The sequence below is a fragment of the Lepisosteus oculatus genome, chromosome 5 (genome assembly GCF_040954835.1).
Source record: "Lepisosteus oculatus isolate fLepOcu1 chromosome 5, fLepOcu1.hap2, whole genome shotgun sequence".
In the NCBI taxonomy this organism is placed as follows: Eukaryota; Metazoa; Chordata; class Actinopteri; order Semionotiformes; family Lepisosteidae; genus Lepisosteus; species Lepisosteus oculatus.
Window position 1 is genome coordinate 39,148,520 of NC_090700.1, and position 17,575 is coordinate 39,166,094.

The 17,575-nt window shown below is 41.6% G+C and overlaps 1 protein-coding gene across 11 annotated transcripts in view; it reads right to left on the reverse strand.

Annotated features, from left to right (window-relative positions):
• Nucleotides 1-17,575, reverse strand: part of foxp4 (forkhead box P4) — a 281,713-nt gene that overhangs the window by 34,007 nt on the left and 230,131 nt on the right. For 9 of the 11 annotated variants that reach the window (XM_015342583.2, XM_069190380.1, XM_015342579.2 and 6 more), the window contains 4 exons: nt 14,690-14,776; nt 13,545-13,586; nt 6,092-6,239; nt 2,153-2,357 (listed from right to left, as the gene is read on the reverse strand). In XM_015342583.2, the coding sequence (XP_015198069.1) occupies nt 2,153-2,357; nt 6,092-6,239; nt 13,545-13,586; nt 14,690-14,776 (482 nt within the window). Of the gene's footprint in view, nt 1-2,152; nt 2,358-6,091; nt 6,243-13,544; nt 13,587-14,689; nt 14,777-17,575 lie in introns of all 11 variants that reach the window. The other 2 variants (XM_015342587.2, XM_006628461.3) reach the window with 2 other exon arrangements.

Here is a 17,575-nt window from a genome sequence, read left to right on the forward strand (position 1 = left end):
CTCTGGAATGATTAGAACTTTAACCTCTTTTGCTTTCAATTTTCATGTGCTTTTTCAATGCAAGCTGTTAAAGTAAGACGACTATAAATTGAAGCCTGAATCTTATTAAACCAAGAACATGTTACTGAATCCTTTATCCAGCAATGTGCTCATACAGTATGTTTCAAATTTGGAATCACCACCTTGTACAAACAAAAATGCAGGAAATTTACAAAAAAACATAAATGGTTCTTTTTTTAAAACAAAAGTGCATCTTCATATTTAGTATAGACAGAAAGGTACAGCAAACTGTAGTCAAGATATCAATCCATTAACAATTATCCAGCTTATAAACTGTTCTCCAGATTCTTGAAACTTGTCCCAGGATTTTGTTCTGGTCCTCCTCACAAATGCCTCTGAAATTTCAGGTTTTTCAGCTCTGAGAAACAAACAGTAATGCACAAAGTTTTGTAAATGGTGCTGAAAATCCTCCATAATGCAGTGTTATCCTTTAGCCTACTCAGACTGCAGCATGTTTCATTTTTCTTCCTGAAGCACCCTGCAAGGTAACGAGAACCATCTTCCTCGCAGATGCAGCTAGTCTTTGCAGTCGCACGTCAATGAATGCAAACCAGACAGCTCCAATTCTGAGTGTGGAAAACTCAGTTCAGAAAGGTTCCACTTATGCTAGACACTGTACATTAAGGACTGCCAATTTCTTCTATATTCTCCATGCATAACCACAATCACGTTCCTAAGAATGAAAGGATCACAGTATCTTGTGTACTTTCTTCCCTTTTCTATTTTTAATCAATCCCATGCCATAGCATTACACAGTATCTACTCACTCAATGTGAGTGAATGTGAGAAAAGCAGGTAACTGCTTTCGAGTGCAGTGTGAAGTGCTTATCCACTGGCTCAACCTTCACGAAGGAGGAGATGCACTCCAAGAGTCTTGCTCTTGAAAATGGATAGAATACACTTTGTGCGCTGCAGGCTCCAAGCAACTCAAATATCTTCTGTGAACACTACCCACACCAATCACCCCCCACTCCCCAATTTCCCTTCCAAACAAATCAGCCCTCCACTCCCTCCCCCCCATCCTAACATCATCTCAGCCCACGGAGTCCAATCCAACACTACTATGAAACCGTACAGTATTCCAGGTGTATACCCTACAGCAGCAGCTGTGATCAATGCAGCCTCCTCTGTTTATTACCGAGAAACAGCATTTTTGCTTTCATCTTAAATCATGGGGTTGAAGTGCAATCGCACTGCTTGCTGCTGTGATTTGAAGGAGGTGGTGGTGTGGGGGTGCTTTTAAGTTGTAATCTTACAATCCCAGCTGAGAAATTTCACCACGAAAGAATACACACACAGCTATTGGTATCTTCAGACCACATCTCAGGAAGGCTCTGGAATGTCATTTTGTAGGCGATAAGCAAGTGGTAACCAAGCTTGGTTCAAGAAAAGAACTTTCAAAATTTAATTATGAAATCTAATCTCTACACAATCAGAGGGACAAGTGGATGACATACAACTGTAAAGTTTTTTAATTAGAAACACACTTTATTGTACGCCCACCCTATTTTGAGTCTCCAGTCATGATTTTGCGTCTCAGCACAGTGCAGCGACCTCCGCACCCACACAGGGGCAAGTCAAGAGCCGCCCTGCCCTCCAGCTGTTCATATTTTGATGAGGAAGTACGGGGATGCAAGAGAGATCTAGCGCTGACTGGAGGAGAAGCGCATCCATCACTGATGTCACCACGCAACCTCAGCGGCCCAGAATGTTACAGGGGTTTGCTTTCTTGGCTGAAATCAAGTGACCTCAGGCTCATTCCCTCCAGCCCTGCCCCCAGTAGAATTGATACAGCTGGACAGCATCAGGAAGAAGCAGGGCTTCGGCTTTCTAAATGGCTAGTTTACCTCGATGGCTCTAAACAATACAGCAGTATGAACAGGTACCAAAAGATGGATGTAAAAAAAACCAACAACCTAAGCCATTTCGGATAAAAGCGTCAACCAATAATAATAACAACAACTGTGTGCCTCTGCTTGAGAAATCTGGACCTCTCAGCTCAACCTGCACTCAGAGCATGTACCTTGATTCACTCCAAACATGCACGGCGCTTGTGCAGCAAGAGACAGAAATGGCAGGAAGTATTTTTTACCTCTCTCTCTTTGGAGTGTGAACAGAATTCTGTCCGTTTGGCAAAGAGTGATGCGGTATCTGAGGTGAGACCTTGGAGGCCGAGTACGAGGTAGTGTTGGAGCTGTTGGTTGTCAGGTCGAGGCCTTCGTGCTTCATGTTGTCCTCGGCGTTCTGCACGTTGGCCACATCTTTCCAGAGCTGCTGGAGATCCGCGGGACACATGGCTGTGGACACACAGGAGAGGGTAAAGGTTATTGACAGGAAGGGTGCATCGGTGTGAAGAATGATGGGGGTGGGGGGCAGGAGGGGGGGCGGACCTTGATTGAATAATTGAATAAGAAGGGAACATGCAGAACAGACAACACAGACAGATTTAAATAGGAAATTGAGCTGTTCTCTCAGGCTGCAGTAATTTCACACTGTATAATCAGTTCCAATAACTCCTGAGATGCTGTCCTTCAATCAGTCACTCTGATGTGTGCAGGGTGCCATGAAACCACTCTTGCTGGCTTTCTGGAACACCCGTTTGCAACGAAGATCACAAATATAAAACACCAAATGAATACGCTCTCTGGCCAGGAACCTACTTCACTGAGGACACAGCAACATCAAAATTTAGGAATCACCAATTTGGGGAGTTTGAAATTACTGCTCAAGACATCCTGTACAAGTGTATCCACAGAGTGATGACAAACACACACTCAAACAGAGAGAAACCTGCCCGGCACACGGAGAGAGACTTTTTTATGGGAGAATAAAAGGCAGTGAAGATGAGAAAGCAATAAGAAGCAATTAAAAGATTGGCTTGTTTAATGTCTCAGACACAAATGCCTTACTCAGCTGATTTAAGGCCAAACAAATCAGATTTTTTTTTAAAATCTGGGGATAAATTTATTGACGCACTGCTCTTTTCTCTGCCTTTTACATTTTTGAATACTATTTTTCACTCGGTAGCTCTGCATTTGTTCCTTGAATAACCCTAATGGATTTATCTGATGTCTGATTAAAATGTGTTACAGGAAATCCACCCATCTTCTTATCATCCCTCAGCTTGAACAGATGCCAGTAGGCACCGTGCATCCCTTGAGGAGATAATAAACCGTGTGAGTAAGTTGACATTAGCATGGTAACTCATAAAGCAAGGTGATCACTGAGCTTCGCACTTAACTAGATGGCAAAATCACTTGGGAAACGTTAAATAAATGGTAAAAGGAAAGCTCCTAGGAATGAAAAAAACAGTAAATATCACCATTATTTGTTATCAGATTTCTTTTTCTGTTCTAAGATTCTTAACACTCTTTAAAATCACACCTCGCAATGTGCAAATCAGCACTGTGCATTACATTCAAATCCCTTGTTGTTCTTTTAGTGAAATGTTATGATTTGTAGACTTGTAGCTTTATTTATTTTTCTTTTCATACTTACTGATGGGAAAACAGGACTCTGAAATGAGCACAAAGCAGATTCTTAAAGCCCTGGTCGGTCGCAGTACAGTACCTCTCATGTCAGCAACGTAACAGCAATCCAAATATATTGTCTTGTACGTTCATATTCTTGTTCCAAACAACACCAAAACAAAAGTCCTCACATTGCAAAAATGGGGCTTGTATTTGATAAATGGCTGTGCTTGTTACATTCATTATATGTTACGTGTCCATTATATGTGACAGCCTGACAAAAATTATTAAATATCTACAGAAACGTAAATACAGTACATAAGTAATGTACTGTATGTGCAAACGTTATCCCTAGAAATCTAGGGTAAAATTAATCTGAACATTTATAAGATGTAAAGCAGTGAACTTCCACAAAAGAAGTTCAAATGCTACACCTTATACGTGGAAGGGGGCAACTGGCTAATATTGAAGTTTACTTATTATGAAGGCCTCTTATAAATGTTCAGATTAATTTTACCTGCTGTTTAATTCGAGTCTGTATTTTTTAAGCAGGGCCTTAGGGGCTTTTTCCTGTGTGGCACGCTTCCAAGATCACTCTAGTTGCCCACAGTTTCCCGTTTCCTAGCACTGCTCCTGGCACTCGTTCCACAATGAGGAGTTTTAATGCACATGTGTGCGTCTGCTTGCAACAGCGATGTCTGTCCAGCTCAAGAGATACACAATTTGAAGAAGTCTGTGAGTTACAGTATACTACAACCTGGAAATATACTTCCTGCCGGGCTGTTGAGAGTGAAAGCTATTCTTATCACGTTTAACGCCACAGAACTGGAATACTTATTTTCCCCTTTCATCTTGATTAACATACTAAGAGAGCTGGCCTTGTGGTTGGGGTAGGGGCAGCTGAGAGACAACTGCTGATGTGACATTGACGCCGTCTTCACAAATCCATCAAGAACATGATGCTATCCTCACTGAACCACTCAGACTGCAGTTTGCCATTTTAGGAAATACAAGTGAATGTAAAAACAAAGTATGAAATACAAAAGAAAGTTTAGATTTAATGTGAAAACAACATTTGAAAACCTCCCAGCAGATTTCTAGATTCAACATCTTGTTTTTTTAAAATATTAGGGGAAAAAGTGAACTGACTCCGATATGCAGGGAAATGCATGTGCACTAGAAGGATTGCTCATAAGGCGAAAGTCTAGTCCTTCTCGCCTCTGGAAGAAAAGGTCTGGCAAGCATGACTAGACAGAAGAATGCACATGGTCGGCTGCTTTGCCATAATGGAACGCTTCTCTTAAAGGGATTGCAGGGAAATTCCACAGCTCTGCTTCCTGGGGATTCATTGAGGATTGCGAGACACCGAACTTTCATTATTTCTTAAGGCCCCCAAAACGATGACATAATCAGCGCAGGGCTGCCAAAAAGATGCCAAAGCCAGAAGTTTACAGCTGTCTAAAAAATCACATTCCTTCATTCTGCAACCTTCCAGTTGCTCTTTAGGACTATCTTTCCATCAGACGTTTCCTAAACCTTTTCAGCGCACAGGGGTATTAAAGGGAGAGAAAAAAAACAGAGTGGGAGTAGAGGTTAGGCAAAAGGAAGGTCTTTGTTTTCCTCACTTTAAAAAATAACATAGATCAAGTATAAATATCATGGAATTAAAATAAACTTATAAAAGCACTGTATTAGTCTAAAAGCCTCTTCACAGCTGTGGATGCGAGCATGTGATTCACCAGTATTTCATGGCTCACTGTATGTTTGCTCTAATAAACTTTTTTTTAATGTAAAGGTCACTTTGGAATGAACTGTAACATTACTGAGTGAGAGATTTTGTGGGGAAGTCCTTTCTCTTTACATTGGAAACTGGAAAACAAGCAAAACACACAAGAGCTACAGCACAGAGAGAGAAACGGGCTCCACCGACATTGTCTGTCTGCCCTAAAGGCTGCCCCCCTCCTTGCTGAGTGCAGAGCAGAGCATTTTGAAGGCATATTTTACCTATTATCCAAATGACTGCCTTCCACAAAACCAACAATCAACTATCCCTTTTATCTTTTTATGACCTGATTAAGTTAACAAGCTTCACATGTGGCTACATGTACATGGCTGCGGTTTTCTCGAGGGGGAAACAATCGCACACTAATAGATTAGAATGATAGCTGATTGCTGATTTTGGGACGGAGCCATGATACCTATCATCGTTTTCTTCACTTTCATCACACTTAACCTGCACATTCAGATCGCAAGGGGTCAGTCAGGGAAGAGTGCATCTTACAAGCCCTCCCTGGGGGCAAAAGGAAGACAATGAGAAGAGGGGGGGTTTGTAGTGGGGAGGGGGGGGGTGTTGTAGTATTGGCAGGGTTATGCTTATTTAACACTTAGCACACTTGCTGTATCGCAATAATTAAAGATCGCTTTCCTTTGGTTTTACAGCCTCCACACACAGAGACCCTAAAGAGATGGCAAAGCTGGTTTTATGGAACACAGAAGGTGCCAAATGCCAGCACTGTAGTGACAGCAAAAGACATCTGTCCCCTTCAACCCATGGCCCTCACCTTGCTGCAGAGTCTGCATGGGCACGCCCCCCTGGCTCGGCTGCAGGCTCACCAGGCCCTGCCTCTGCAGGTTGAGGAGGTGCTGCTGCTGCAGCTGCTGCATCTGGATCAGCTGCTGCTGGAACGCCAGTTGCTTGTTTCCCAGCTGCTGCTTCGAGGGGGAGAGAAGGACACAGAGAAAGAGAAGGAGAGAGGTAAAACAGTCAGCTTCTAGTACAGCACCCACACCAGAAAAGCTCTCAAACAGACAGGTGGCTGGTTATAACTGATTGATGCTGGTCATTGAGCGACTCACTGCCAGGTTAACTTTATTTATGGGTCCTACAACCCAGCCCCACTTCCTCAAACCTCTACAGTATTCTGTCCACTCTCTAACACTTCCTGTTACACTACACATTCCACAACTGTCAGTTCTTCTACTGGTCCAAGCCACAGACATAATGTTTGTGCTTTTTACTTTTAAATACGCGTTGCTTTGTTCAGACTCCTCCCACCCAGTTACAGCTTGACGACAACAAATATTTTCCAAAAAATAAATAGAAACTGACCACTTAAAAGGTTCACGTATAACACAGTAAGAATCAGAAATTAATAACACGCGAACCCAGTGCCGATAACCTCTAGCAAACTCCAAAGTTATCTAGCGAGTAACTGTGTTTCCCTGCCTTTGTTGCCACCGACCCTTTTCTCCTAACATCTACTGTATGCGGTATGTACCACGTGACAAACATGCTATTTATTTCTACCTCTAATTATATTTGCACACACTGCAACTGGTATACACTGACATTTCTGCCTATCTGGAAACACTAACTTCTGCAAACAGTTTCTGGTCACCAGACAGGAAACTTTAAACCTTGATAGTATTTGTACTTGCAGCTGTTGTGAGCTTCAAATAACTTCACCTTCAAATCACCTGAAATTCACACCCCTAAAGGGGTTCTCGACACTGTGATCAATTAAGTAGTTCCTGTACAGCAAAACTACCAGCTTTTTAAACTTCTCAGTAATGCAATTCACTTTTGTGCAAGAACTTAACTGAAGTGTCATGCTGTTTTCACTTTTCATGTGCACACTTTCTGAACAGCGCTACACCTCAAGGATATCTGGAATGCTTTCAGATACTGAGGATGAGGATCGCTGGGCTGCCCCTTTTCAATCCCAGCCAACTTCCGAAATCTGTGCAGAGACTTTCTAATTCTGCGTAACGGGAGGTCACTCTGGCTGCCCTGTGAAGAAGCTGATTAAAACATCTTGCTACTTCAATGATGGAGAATTCAAGATCTTCCAGGCAATCATTTGAGTTGCTTTTGAGAGCTCTCCGAGGATTTGACTAGACTGGAAAGACTGAAATAAAGAAATAACACCCCCCCTGCCCTAGCAGCACCAAAAAAACTTAACACTGAAGGAGAACGAAACCATTCTCCAGATACTATATCACATCAATCTTCTTACAGAGGTGAAAAATATGGGAAATCTACACAGGGGGTGACTGGTACAGGCTATATGGCATCTGGCGATAATGTCAAAAAACGTTAGTTTGATAAATGTTCCCCTTCCTGGTTACTTTCACTTAAAGAGGCTTGCCTGCATCTTGCTTTTGATGTACCCCAATGAAATATGGTCCTTATCTTCTGGAGATAAGACTCTTAAAGTAAAAAAAATCAGTTTCTCAATTTCATCTTAAGAGGTAGCCCTCCCCACCCCCCTTCAAAGACGAGGTGTCTCAAGAGGGGTGAAAGGTCACTTCCTGTGAGATGTGGCACAGAGCCAGTCTGTTAGTACAAGCAGTGCATTTATGAAACAGAGCATCTTTCACATTAATCTTGTTAAAGCCCGCAGACAAAGTGTGTTTTTTTAAAAGGGAAAGGTCCAACAATGGCGGTATTCAAAAACAACTCAGATTTGAGATTTACTCTATACATGTCAGTGACAGAGAAAGCTTATTTTATTTTGCCCCAGAGCGCACCAGTTATGGATTCCTTAGGGGAATTGTACGTCTGGCTATTATCATTTCCCACAGGTTCACAGATTCAGAGCAAAGACCACGTCTGCCCAATAATGAGGTCAACTGACCATCTCAGTCTCCCATTTCTCTGATGAAACAACCGAAGCTTTTGTTTTCACTGCACACTTTTAAGCAATATTGAAGAAGTCTCTGTCGTGCTTCTTCCAATGACACTAATGTTAATTAATAATTTTAATTAAAATTATTTTAACTAATGTTGGAAAAGTCTTCTAGTAGAACAGTGGAATATTTTTCTGCATGGCCATGATTTCCGGTCAAAACAGTGGGTTTGAGTATATTTAACGATAGATCTTGTCCATTAAACTGCCATAATCCTGGCCCGCTCGTATTAACTAGATGATGCCAGGTAAGGTGCCGTTGGAAACTACTGCAATGCGTTTAAGATATCGACATTCTACAGATCTTGTAACATTTGTAACATTTTGACTGACAACAGGTGGCCAGCACTTTACACATTGAAACCTTTTGCACTCTATACTGTATATAGAGTTAGTTATACTTTTCTGTGCAGCACAGTAAGGAAAGTGCCCAGCTCGTGTCTGCCCCCGGCTGTAGTGACCACAAGGGTGACAGAAGTGTGGTGAGCTGTGCTACATAGAGGGGTGCCTGCATTTCAAGGCGGAGAGAGGGGCAGAGCATGCACGAGGGTGTGGCACGATCCCCAAACCCCCCCTTTTTTAAGCCATTTCTAGAGAGACGAACAACAGCATTGAAGACTCGCTCTCCTTCTTGCGCTCTCCCCAGTGACACGGTTCAAGTTCTTTAACACATTGTGTCTGTGTTCTGTTTACATTAGATGCAGTTGAGTGGCTAAAGCTAGCGAAGTAACAGGGCTGTCAGGTTGATTTATGAGCACATCAAACAGAGTTTCAGCATGCCACTGCAGACTGACAGCAGCACTTCATTAATCTGACTCCTGGGTGACTCGAGAGCTGAAGCGTCAAACCAGCATTTTAAACATCAGTTCTTAAAAAGTGCAAAACTGAGCATTACCAACGCATAAGCATGTGGCTGTTTTTTTAGGCTCTTTTTTCCCCATCTTGCCCACATTTCTGCTGACTAACAGCAATGAGCGCTGCAATTAGGACAACTTCTACTTTGAGTTGTACTACAAAAACTTTAACAGACTTTGGGCTATACCAGACAAACAGAGAAAGTTTGAACCAATCTAAATTACATACTGAAACAAACAATTTAGGCAGAAAAATTCAGTCCAAAAATTAACCTTTTATTACCTCAACTTAAATAGTGAACCACACTATTTTGCAAAGCCATCTTAAGGTGAGCCTTTTCTACACCGTCTGTTGGGTAAAGACTTTGCCAGTAGAGCATGCGAAGCTGAAAGCTGTGTCTTTAAAAACCAAACATGAAAAACAGAAGCTGTCTGCAGCTGGCTCAGTGCAGAAACATGGCTCTAAAGGCAGCGAGCAACCACTGCAGATTTAACACGGTCAGGAATCACCGCATGCTCTGCTTGGCTGGCTTTCATTTAGTCAACCACTGTCAGATTCTCTCACCCCGGGGGCTAGGATCTCCAAAAGAGAAGTGCACATACATAACCCTCGCCTTGTACTGTTGCCTGACTTGGGTTTTTTTAGGAATCTAGGTTTCTTCTCTGCTTCCCTCATGTCCTGTTATCCAGCAAAAATTACATCCGACTCCTGTGGAAAAATTTGTTTCCGCTGTTGCAATCACACGTATCGGTGAGAAAACGGTGTTACACAGAGCTGGGGTATTAATACTTTCCACTGGACTGTGAATAAACTGAAGAACCAGCTGAACAAAACAAAAGCTGATTGCCCTCCTAGCCACCGATAAGAACAAGAAGACATTTCGACTGGGTGTCGATTCCCTGTTCGATTGCTCTGGCTTCTGACTTCTGCACTGCCAACATGTGGACACTTGTGTAGGGATCCTCAGTTTAATTAGCTGCCACAGTATCTACCAAACAGGACAGCTGACCATTTAGTGGGCAGTTTGTTGATATATATTCATATAAGGCTCTTCTCCACCATTTACTTGAAACCTCCAGGTGTTCCTTGGAGACTGCCCATGAGGGTCGACAGAGACAAAAGACTTCACCACCAACTTCAAAAGCATTAACCACTCTTAAACCAAGACTTGTATAAAAAAGATCTTTTCTGCAGGATTTGATGAACAGCAGCCCTGTCTTTAACAATTTATTGTATGACTTACTGTGCCGTGTGTAGTCCTTACTGAACCATGCTACATTTTTAGCCTGTTACAGCACTGCACATTCAGCCATATTCAACACTTGCAGAATCTTTATGAGTTTTTACAGTTCTGTAGGTGTGTTGTGAATGTAAGCAGCCATGGTAAAAAGCACCACTAATAGAATTAAACAATAGTAATTACCATAATAGTAGCTTTAGGTATGATGCATTTCAATTTACTGGTCCATTTAAATCAGGATTCCTTTTTGAGAATTGTTCCAGAAAAGGCTGAATTGATACAAACTGGTCTCATTACTTCTCCAACATCTGTTCTTATTTGGATGCTGTAGCTTATCAAATGTATTTTGAGGTGAAAAAATATTATGGAGGCCATAACATTTGAGCCCATTATACTGTGCAGCTTCCACCTGCTCTTAGTTGTAGCCAGGAGCAGAAATGACCCCCAGCCCAGAGCTGTGAGATCACTGTGAGATCTTTATGACTGGGGAGGGAGTGACCCCTGCACACCAGTGCCCTCCTCATATTAATATCAAGTGCCATCTCGCTCTTTAAAACCAACTACCAATACCTGCACCAATATTTAATAAGGGAAAATGTCTCATAAACTCCAGAGGCCAAGACTAAGGTTAGCAAATGTTTTTTTCCTTGTTTTTTACCATTCTCTGCCTTCCTCCCTCCTCTTTCCCCTTGCTGGAAATGTCAGGCTGGTGGTCTCACAAGAGGGAGCAGGTTTTTTGCTGGAAACTGGTGCTATATTAACCATGTATTTGCACGATCAGTCATGAGTGTGGCTGGGGCAAATCTTAACATGAAAGGGAGCAGGACTCTTAATCCTGATGTTTTTTCAAGAGGAAAAGGATTTGAAGGAGCCAAAAGAATATTTGTTTTAAAATCCGTATATGACTACATATGTATTTATTGGTTTTATTAACATTAAGGACACTGGGTTCTCAGTCATAAATAAAAGGATGTATTCTCCATAAAGGGGGTTTAACACCTTCAAAGGACTAAGAATGCTTAATTTTAATTCAGTACTTCACCGCTCCTGTGTTTTTTAGTTTGCACAGCCAGCCATGTACAGTCTGATATACTGATAAGCACCTAGTCCATTAGTGATATCATAAGTAGGTGAAGCACTTACAGTACAAAATAACCATTGTAATGTTTTATTTTTTTTAATGCAAGGCTATCTATTATTTTTTCTATGTATTTCTCTGATTAAATAAAAGTTTGTGAACTGAAGTGTTCAATTAGCAATCAGTCTGTTTCAAAAAGGGAACTTTCCATTGTGCCGTTTGAAATTCTAACGATAAAATGCACTCTCGATTGCCGTAACAGCAAATGTGGAGACAACACATACCAAGGGGTGTCTTGTGAGAGAGCTCCTACAAGCTGTATGGTGAACGAGACGCCGAATGTGAGGCGAGTGGGTGTCAGCGCTGACACCGGAACACGGGGGCCCTTAGGCTCCCTGTACTGTTACCATACCGCAACTCACAGGCCAGTGAGTCAGACTGAACACAGCCTCCCTGACAATGGGGCATGAAGGGAACATCCCCCACACAGCTGAAACTAAATTCTTTTCAGGTAGAGTAATCACAACCCCCCCATCCCTCCTCACTATCCTGCTCCCTGAACAAACAGCAGCTGGGTGGAAGAGGTGTGCACTGGAACACTGTGCTGCATTTCTCATTTGTTTAAAAAAAGAGGACTGGTACTTGATGTGACCTGTAATCTTTAAGACATGTTAAACATGTGTTCTGAAGATTTTGATATAAAGTACACTAAATAAAGCTAACAAACGTATGGTCTAGATATGTAAAACCCGAGTTTTGGCTACTGATATATTTACAGGCACTCTTAGCCTTTTTCCTATTGATTTTGCTGGTAGCCTTTAACTTGAATTTAACTTGAAATTCTTTTAACTGCATCTATCCCTCTTCCAGGTATCTCATTTTAATCATCTTAAACCTCTGGCATGCTATCCTACTTGCTTTTGCACATAAAAACAAAAAAAACAAGATGCTAATCATATAATCTTCAAAATATCCAAAGCATTTTTGAGTTCATCTGGTATTGTTAATGATTTCCCTCTCACACCTGGAAAGATTTTAATAATTACCAGGCTCAGGTGTTCTTGTCGATGTCTGCGATGTTTGCTAAATATGGCATTGAAGCTAAGCAGGTGTGAGCCTGGTCAGTACCTGGATGAGAGACCTCCTGGGAAAAACTAAGGTTGCTGCTGGAAGAGGTGTTAGTGGGGCCAGCAGGGGGCACTCACCCTGCAGTCTATCTGGGTCTTAATGCCCCAGTATAGTGACGGTGACTATACTGGGGCCTGTAAACAGGCGCCGTCCTTCGGATGAGACGTAAAACCGAGGTCCTGACTCTCTGTGGTTATTCAAAATCCCAGGGCGTTTCTTGAAAAGAGCAGGGGTGTAACCCCGGCGTCTTGGCCAAATTTCTCATTGGCCCTCACCAATCATGGCCTCCTAATAATCCCCATCTATAAATTGGCTTCATTACTCTGCTCTCCTCCACACTGATAGCTGATGTGTGGTGAGTGTTCTGGCGCACTATAGCTGCCATCGCATCATCCAGGTGGGGCTGCACATTGGTGGTGGTGGAGGGGAGTCCCCATTACCTGTAAAGTGCTTTGAGTGGAGTGTCCAGAAAAGTGCTATATAAGTGTAAGAAATCAATCAAATATCTAAAACTTTTAATTGATCTTAGCCATGTTTGGGAGTTACAGGAAAAGTGTCATTTTAACAAATTCTCACAAAGCAAACTAAACCATAATTTCTTACAAAACACACAGAACATGTTGTCTATGTTCTACGAAAGCCCTTATTAAGAATCGAAAAAAATTATGTTGCTTATTTAATGTTTAGTGTGCTAGTAAGCTTGAATGTTTAAGTATCATTACAAGAACAATCCCTTCATGATCACAAGAGAATTTAGTGTGTATATCTCTTAGATTACAAAATACAACCTCATACTTTGTCTTCTAGAAGGAAAAGGTTAAGTGGACAGTATACAGTTGTCCTTTCTTTAAAATTCTTTTGTGATTTAATATACCCTGGCTCCCCCTTCACCACTTGTTCCTTACATTGTATTGAAGAGATCTCCTTTTAACTCTCCTATGATACCAGCCTTTTTCTTAATTGCTCTCTGAAATTATCCAGCCATTTCTTAATTGATAATTAAAACAAATCTATGAATTACTCACATGAGCACTGATAGGGATTTCTGAGGTCCAGCTGTGAGACGGCTGTTAAATTAATATTGAATGGGTATTAACACAGCATCTGAGGTGATTTTACATTTACATGACAAGAAAAAGATTCCTCCCTTACTTAATCCCAGAGTTTTCATCACACTATGCAGGTGCACTAGTCTCCAATGACACATTACGGAGATGGAAAAAAACGTGCAGCCTCAAACCATCAAGCCATGAAGAGAATGGACTATTTTAACAGTGGAAACCCCAGAAGGGCAAAGAAACGCACGCTAACAATACGCACAGGATGCATTCATTTAGAGGTGCATGTACAAAAACATCCTTCATAACTCTTTTGTAAGGAATGATACACGATATCTACTTCTTAAACTATTTCAGCAGCTTTTGGTTTCTCCATCTCTTTTTCATCCTAAAAAGTGATGCAAGTGCTTATGTTTGTAAAATAAATTAGATATCATTAAGATTCTGAGGTGATTCTGCAGGGGAGATGAATCTAAACATACTCGTCACTTGCCCTTGCTTGTTCCACAATGACGGACACAAAAAGAGTCCCACATACACAAAAAGAGTCCCATTCAGGCCTTAGTTTCAGTTTTTCAGGTTAAGGCAAGGGAGTTCTACAGAAATATTCACTAACTACAAGAAAAATCAAAAGTGAGAAAAAATTAGTTTTAAATAAAGGGCTTTTTTTGCATCCCTGAATATGGAGGGCAGAAATAGGAAAAGGGAAACAGTGTAAAGGGAATAGAATCATAAAAGCATTGGAAACAGCTGAGTCATCGTTTTACTGCTGTGAAACCAAATTCAGACACATGCGCATGCCCCATGTTTCTCAGATTCTGTCAAGACAAGAAGACAGAAACAAAATGGCCTGAAAAGTCAAGTTTATTTATTTGCTCTGTTCAGGTTTCCGGATTGTTCCCAAACTTTTCTGTGCTTGCTCCAGTCCTGCTGTTAAGACTGGCTTCATGGGAACCCCAACCAAAGCCTCAGACGCCTGGGACACGGCATTCTGAGGGACTCTGTTCTTCCTTCAACAGTGAAGAACTACCACACAGAAATTCTCTACTTGTTTCCTGGTGTCAGAAAGCACTCACAATGCCCAGCTCTTTTATCAAAGGGACAGATCTCACCTCTTTGGCCTGCTTTCCCGCTTGTTGCTGCTGCGTGAGAAGCTGAAGGTGCAGCTGTTCCTGCTGCTTCTTGTAATACTCTTGCAGCTGGGGGAGTAAAACAAGAGACATTGGAGTGTTAATGACCACATGATTCCAAAAGACTACCAGCCAACACATTAAGCACATTAGACAATGATACTTAGTGCATCCCAGTGATCTCCCAGTCCTTACCAATTCCCCATTCAAGAGCATCAGAATGGATGAACTTTATTCCACTGCACCACCACACAGTGGTAACACAAACCACTACTGCTTTTATAACTACCATAACAAAGCAAGTTTATGATTACAGAGCCCTAAGAAACAAGAACTGTACAATGTCATTGTTTTTCCACAAAGCACAGATATGCAGGGCTGTGGTTGCTCTTTTCCCACAGACAGCAGTGCTACAGTTCTCTCTTGAAAGCATATGTTCAGTCAACTTGCCAAAGGCCCATCAGCAAGGAGATGTCCCTTCAAGCCAGGCCCAAGCTGAACATCTCGTGTTGTAAATGTTCACTGAAGTGTGAAAAAAACACATAAAGATTCTTTTCAAGCAAATGGTGGTCTGGACAAAACAAAACAAAAAATAGCATCAGACATGACCAAACAAGATCTTTGCTTCAGGGAGATGTTTCCAGCAAAAATGTACACCATTTTACTGCTTTTCAAAATCTGCTCTCACACCTGGGCCTAAACAGTGGATAAGCACAATAAATCTTCCAAACAATTTAGCCTGGCTTTCTTTGGGTGTTGCTACAGAGTCCAAGTCATGGCTGACAGCCCCTCTTATTTATGGACTGCCTGAATTATTGTGGGGTTGGTGTTCAGGGAGCTGAAACTCCAGGTCATGCACAGATAGTGGGGCTGTGTAACCAGCCACACAGCATTCACTCTGGTATTTCCTCTACTGTTTCACTCTGCTTGGAGTAACAACCAACGAAGCAAAGCAAAAAAGACAGAAATCTGAAACAAGACAAGCTGCAGTTGCACTGCTAGAGTACATACAAGCCTTTTCCACTCAAGAGATTTGTTGCCATGTAACACGAGTTATTAGGCCACAACACACAGAGGAGAAAAGCGCAACACATGCAGGAGTTGTGTCACACAAGTTAAGGAAAAGAAAAACATCTAAGGAGGAATTCCAGTGTGTAAAACCAGGTACAGGGAAAGCCAGTGCTGAGAGCTCTTCGGCAACTGAAGAACCTGTCAGGGGAGACATATCCCTCAGGAAGTTATTCATCTACAAGGTTAGCTGCTCTGAGCTTGTGCAACAGACTAAAGAGCCACTGTGCCAGCCTGCAAAATTTTATTACCCATGGTTAGGGAGAGAAGTGTTGTGTAACATTAAATAAAACCACCTTCTATGACCTCATTAAAAAAGGACTGTACTAACCTGCCCAGCCACTCCAGGGCCCAGTTTAAATTCTGAGAAAACAACTGTCTGTTTACCCAGAGGCTGGGTTAATGAAGAACGCAGAGTTTATTTACTGTGTGGTTATTCATTTAGAGCTCTTCTGAATAGGAAATTCAATCTCTGTGTACAGGTAAATATTGCTCAGCCCATGATATCAGCGGGAAACAATTTGGGCCGCCACACCTACCATTGATTAAGAAGGGGGGGGGGGGACAAAGAGAAGTTATAAATAACAAAAATAAAGACCTCAGTTATCAAGGAATACATCACACAGAGGCTTTCTTCATGCTGCTTAAACTGCTTATATTAGGCTTTTTTGAAACAGTTGAGGTTTATCACCTCACACTAACACATAATTCAAGTATTAGGATAAGAGCTGGCTGTGAATGCATTGTAAGGAGGTCTGACCTTTTCCAGTGAAAGTGGATTAATATTATTGCCATAAAATCATTTGGGGTTATTCTGTCTTAAGGCATGGGATCAAGAATAATTAAAAAAAAGTGCTGTGGCTATATTTATCTTTCATCGAATACTGCAGTATGCCATCTTAAAAAAACCTGGCCTCCAACCAGAAAGTTTGTCATCACAGGTTCCACTGAACTGCAAGTCTGGCTAACCACAGAAGCCACTCTGGTTAAGTCTGTTTGCTTTACTTTTAAATTATTAATTTGCGAAGGAAGTCCCATTAAGATTAGAATCTTTCATTGCAAGGGTGACCTGTCCGAAAGGGAAGTGCTTGCTGTATCCTGTCAGGAAATTTACGGATATGTATCACCAAATAAACAGAGCATTGCAACACGCCTTGGTCTGTCTTTCACGTCAGCAGTTCTGCGTAGCAGAAAACGTTCTTATCCAATAAATAATTCTGTTTACACAACTCCCAATAACTTAAGACAACCACACAAAAGCATGCCCATTAATCAGTTGCGCAAGTTCCTGACTGTACAGTTAATCTCTTCTTTAGATAGCGAGGGCCTGTGTTCAGAGCCCTACAGGACAGAGGCAGCTCTGATCGGTTGGGTGTGCATGGGCTTTTTTAGGGAAAATTTCTACACAACGCACTGAGGGAAATTAAAAGATAACACTTGCTCTGAGCAACCCAACACAACAAGGGCAACCCCTGCTTTGCACGTACATGAGCATTACGTCAAAATAATTCAAAGCAAGTTTAGCACAGGAGAAATTATTACAATATCGTACTGAAGGATAAGGAGAAAATACATTCTTTTTGATTACTGTAAGAATGACTACAGGATATTTAAGAGGTTTTTAAATTACGCTTCTAGCAAGTGTGACCTTGTAGATTTCTGGGTAGGTATAGCATTATAGATGACACACAAGGTGAATGACATACAATTATTTTGTGCCTTTGGGACCTGTATATTGCTACTTGACCAGTTAAAGTTAGAAATAACTAATACATGCTTGATTTTCAAAGGAAAAGCTCA